General features: G+C 65.5%; 1 protein-coding gene across 1 annotated transcript; it reads left to right on the top strand.

Annotated features, from left to right (window-relative positions):
- Positions 1-18: 18 nt before the first annotated feature.
- ARRDC2 (arrestin domain containing 2) lies at positions 19-2,511 on the top strand (the record flags this gene model as incomplete). Its single annotated transcript, XM_019538446.1, has 5 exons — positions 19-142; positions 243-499; positions 628-787; positions 939-1,090; positions 1,171-2,511. Coding segments are annotated over 5 exons (747 nt in total), but the record flags the coding sequence as incomplete, so codon positions are not given.
- Between the last annotated feature and the right edge of the window lie 2,570 nt (positions 2,512-5,081).

The raw sequence follows: 5,081 nt of genomic DNA, 5'->3' as shown, positions 1-5,081 counted from the left end.
TCCGGCCGGGGCTGACTGCCCGCCTGTCCCTGCCCGCAGGCTCCGCAGGCGGGCGCGAGGGAGAAGCTGGCCCGGGCCTGGTACTGCAACCGCGGGCAGGTCTCGGTGACCGCCAAGATCGACCGCAAGGGCTACACCCCAGGTAGGGCAGGGGTGGCGTTCGGGGTCCTGCCCTGCTGCGGGGGGTCCCTGGGCCAGGCGGGCGTGCGCCGAGCCCATGTGACGCGGCACCCTGCCCACAGGCGAGGTCATCCCCATCTTCGCTGAAATCGACAACAGCACGTCCCGCGCGGTGGTGCCCAGAGCCGCCATCATCCAGACGCAGACCTTCATTGCCCGCGGCATCAAGAAGCAGAAGACGGTGGTGGTGGCCAGCATGATGGGCGACTCGGTGGCCGCGGGCAAGAGGGATGTGTGGCACGGGCGCGCCCTGAAGATCCCCCCTGTGGGACCGTCCATCCTGCAGTGCCGCGTCCTGCAAGTGGAGTACAGCCTCAAGGTAAGCGCCTTGGGGCTCGGGTTGCCCCCGTGCAGGCAGCACCTGCCAGCGCTGCTCGTTGGGCTCGGGCACGAGGCGTTTCCTGGCGGAGCTTTGTGCAGAAGTGACCGGCCCCACCCCCCCTCCAGGTGTGCGTGGATATCCCCGGCACCTCCAAGCTGCTCCTGGAGCTGCCCCTGGTCATCGGCACCATCCCGCTGCACCCCTTTGGCAGCCGCACGTCCAGCATCAGCAGCCAGTACAGTGTCAACCTGGACTGGCTCGGCATGCTCCCCGAGCAGCCCGAGGGTGAGTGCCCGGCTGTGCCGGGGCGGGGAGAGGGGCGAGCGCTGTCGGCCTCCGGGCGTCTCAGTGCCACGCTTTCCGGGCGGGGGCGGCTGTGTCTGCGTGCAGGGATCGCTGGTCCCGTCTGACCCCGTGGTGCCGCGGCTCTTTCCAGCTCCCCCGGATTATTCGGCCGTGGTGTCCAGTGAAGACAGTGCTGTGAGCCTGTCCCCGCCCAGCCCCGCGGGGCTCGGCCCCGTCCTGGAAGGCCCCTTCTTCCCCTACATCCAGGAGTTCCGGTTCCGGCCGCCTCCGCTGTACTCCGAGGTGAGCGTGCGCCGGGTGCGGCCGGGGGGCCCTGGGGCGCAGGGTGCTGGTGCCTAACGCTTCCCACTTGCCCATCCCAGGTGGATCCCAACCCCCCCGCCGAGGGCATCCGGCCACGCTGCATGACCTGCTGAAGGACGCACTTGCACTGCCGCTGACTGCCACGAAAACCCCGTGGGCATGAGAAGCTTGTGGGCTCCCCTGGCTTCTCCTGGAGCAGGAGAAGCACCTGAGAAGCGCTTGCGAGGATGAGAGCGCCTGCAGCACCAAGATCCTGCCTTTGCTCACTGCTCTTGCAGCCACTCCTGATGGGACAGGGCTGTCCCCTGGACTGACATCAAGCTCTGGAGCTGGAGGGTGCTGGCCCTGGACTTGCCCTGCCTGGGGCAGGTGCTGTGTGCCTCCTAGGCACAGAAGGGTGGCAGATACTTACTTCTGTAGGGCTGTTGGGTTCTCCCGGGCATTGTCCGGCTCCCTCGAGACAGCCTCAGCGCTGTTCTGCTCCAGCAGACTCCCGTGATGGCAACCCAGCCCTGGAGGGAGTTCTCTGGATCCCTGGAAGGAGCGTGGGCTGGTCATGCCTGGGTGGCACCGGGGCAGCCTCCCCCTGCTGGTTCCTTAAGACTGCGCTGGGCTCGGTTGGGGCCGTTCCTCATGTCCCGCCGCGCAGGGCCCTGCTGTTCTGTGCCTGCGAGCCTTAAGATGTGCTGGGGCTGCCTGCCATGGGGTCAGGCAGGGACAGGCACGGGTGGAGATGCCTCTGATGCCAGGAGGTGCAGGGGCCAGGAAGCCCTCTGGGGAACCCTTGTGCTGGTGCTGCTGGAACCGCCTGCTCCAGCTGCAAAGGTTGAAAGAGGCCGGACATGCTGGTGGTGACAGCCGGGCAGGTGGGAGGCCCGTGGTGCCGGGTGTCCTGCGGCGGGGGCTCTGGGCCTGGGAGGGAAGAGTGGGAGTCCCATGCAGTGCACCTGCAGCCCTGGGCTCACTGCCTCGTATCCTCAGCACTGCCCCGTGGGCAGCAGGAGCAGCTCGAGCAGCGCTGGTGCTTCAGGGGCAGGTGGCATTGTGATGCTGAAGCCTGGGGGGAAGGAGAGGGGCTGTTGCGGGGCTGCGTGGGTGCCTGGGTTCAGGCTGGTCCCTGTGAGACGAGCCCAGTGCTGCGTCCTGCTCCCCCTGGCCTGGGATGGGACGAGTCTGCTTGGCCCCAGCTGGGGCTGCAGCTGTGGTTGCGTGGCCCTGCAGGGAGCCATCGCCAAGTGCCTCACCAGCTCGCTTCCACAGGAGCCCGCCAGCTCCGCTGAGGGCTGTCCAGGCTGCTTTTGAGCTTCCTGGAAGTGTTTTTATAAGGAGTTTTTTTTTTTTTTTTCTTTGTCTGTAATGTTCCTACTTTTGTACCATGTGAGATTTGGAAATAAAAGCTGGAAGAAAACGCTGGCCCTGGCTCTTTTCCCTCCTGGTCCTACTCATCTGGGGGTGGGGTGTTTTTTTGCCAGGCTCCTGCTTCCCTGGGCAGCTGGCAGCCCTAGCAGCCAGCTCCTCATCCGGTCCTGGGCCCTGGCTCCTGGCCAGGGGTGGTGGGGGAGGATGGGGAATGCCTCTCCTGACTTCCCAGCCCACCTTGTCCTCTTGCCTGTGCACCAGGAGAAAAAATCACAATGCTGTGGACAAGCAGTTCAGCCTCTCACCATGTGCCCACCTGGGGCAGGCGCGTGCTGGGCTGAGAGGTGCTTGCTGCAGGTGCCTTGGCTAGGCAAGACCCTGCATGGACGTGGCCTGAGTGAAGCTGCATGCCCTGCTGGAGGCTGGAAAGCCAGGACTGGGGGTGTTCCAGGCCCAGGGAGCCATGTGGGAAGTGGGGAGGGTTGGGGCTGCTTCGGTGGTGGAAACATGCCCTGGGAGGGCAGAAACAAGGAGCTAGGGGTCTGGGGGCCGTGTCCAGCCATGTGAGAGCTGCGGTCCCTGGCCCAGGCCAGACACCCGGGACTGGCCGCGGCGTGTCCTGATCAGGGCTGGCCCCATGCTGCTGGGAATCCGACCGGCCTGGGCACCGGCCCAGCGACCGCGTGGCATCAGGAGGGAGCTGCGTCCCAAGCGGAGGCCGGCGCGGGGTCCCTGAGGGTGTCCTGTAAAGCGATCCGTGGGCAGCGGGCACGCGGCAAGGACATACCGTCTGTGCTTCCAGGTGCAGGAGGTGTCTCACTGTAGAGCGATGAAAATACCCCGGTGCTTATATATAGAGCTGCTATATATACCGTGGGCACAGCCTGCCAGAAAGTGTGTGCTTGCCCTGACGGGGCAGCCCGGCCACGGGAGGATGGGTTTTGTAAGACAGAAACTGCAGATGGGGGTTAGTGTTTTGAGCCGTGTGGCGCCCCAGCACCCCAGCCTTGACCCACGGCCACTGCAGGGGTTGTAGGCCGGTTGTCGAGTGCCACCCAGGGCAATAATGTTGACATCCGGTTCCAGGAGCCGAGGGAGTACTTGCAAGAAGAGCCACCCTGGCACGGGCGTCCTGCCTGGCCTGTTGGCCCGGGTTGACTCTGGCCGTGGCATCACGCATGTTAAGAAATTTTGTAAAAACGAGTTTGTATTAACTTTGTGAAACCTCAGGTGCATTTTGTTTACTTGTAGTTTTTCTTAGTGTGTTTCATAGTGACAGCTTTTTCTAATAAAATGTTTTGTTTTTTTTTATATTAAAAAAAGCCCCTTGCCTGGCAGCACCAGAGCTGACTGGGGAACGCGCCGGGGCTGCACCGCTGCTTCTGAGGGCCGTGTCCCCTGGATGCTGGGGGTCTTTGGCCCAGGCCCCCGGCTCCCCAGGGCAGGAGCTGCATCGCAGCCTCCACTGCAATGCACAGGCCCCACGGCACGTCCTGGGGCATGGCGAGCCACAGCTTCCCACCAGCAGCTCCCGCAAGGTCTGCCCGGACCTGCTGGGCGCTTGCTTGGGCCCCGCTCTGGGGCTGCAGGGCCGGCTCTGGCACGTGGTGCTGAGCTGCAGCAAGGGGCAGGTGCCGCCATGCAAGGCACCTCTTGCACAGCCTTGTGCAAACGTGCACGGTGCTGGCAGGAGCATGCCGAGCCCTGGCCCTGGTCCCGCTGAAGGGGCGAGTTACGCAAGCATGGGGCCCAGCATATTTATAGCGCTTGGCCAGGCTGTAGGGAAGAGCCTTGCAGACCCCCAGCACGGCCTGGCCCCAAGCGGGTCTGTGGGCTCCCGTGCCCTTTGCACTGTTTTTGTGTGACACTGTTTACCCTGCTGGTCTTTGTCCCCATCGCCTCCCTCCAGCCCAACCTGACCCAGGGCAAAGCCAGCCCCAGCCCCAGCCCCGGCCCAGCCCCAGCCTCGCCGGGCTCCTTGCACAGCTGCCTCCAGGAGGTGTAGCCTGGACCTGGATCTGGATCTGGCTCCGGGTCTGGGTCTGGGTCTGGGTCTGGCTCCGCAGGGTTTGCAGAGCTCTCGGGGTTCAACCCCTGCTGCCCCAGGCCAAAGAGCTGCTCTCGTGTCCCACAGCGCCGCTCCCCGGGTCTGCAGTGCCCTGCGTACAAGCGCGCAGGTCTCCCCGCTCTGCAAGCAGGATGGGCCCGGTAGGGACCTGGGGCCGGGCTGGGCACGTGTGCCCCCAGCAGACCCCAGTGGCAGCTTCTCCCCTTGGCCGGGTCAAAGGTCAGGGGTCAGGGGTCAGGGGGCGGCCCTGCCCAGCCCCAGCTGCCGCCCAGGAGCACGACCGGGCAGCACGATCCTGGGTCCTGCAGCGCCTGCGGGCGCTCGGCGCTCCCTGCTCTGCCAGCCCCGGGTCGGAGGCTCCCCCACCGCGGGAGGTGGGGACAGCTTGCGTGTGCACCCCCGGCCCCCGCCTGCTCCCAGCGCCTGGCTCCGGCGCAAGGCTTCCTCTTTCCTGGGAAGTAAACAAGCAGCTGCCCCGGCATGACCTTCCCCGGCCCCCCGGCCCTCGGCTAGCTGAGTCCCCGGGGGTGGCTGGGCATCCCA

The sequence above is a fragment of the Crocodylus porosus genome, unplaced genomic scaffold, assembly GCF_001723895.1.
Source record: "Crocodylus porosus isolate Cpor-Errol unplaced genomic scaffold, CroPor_comp1, whole genome shotgun sequence".
In the NCBI taxonomy this organism is placed as follows: domain Eukaryota; kingdom Metazoa; phylum Chordata; order Crocodylia; family Crocodylidae; genus Crocodylus; species Crocodylus porosus.
The sequence above is the reverse complement of the archived record's forward strand: the minus strand, read 5'-3'. Positions and strand labels throughout refer to the sequence as shown.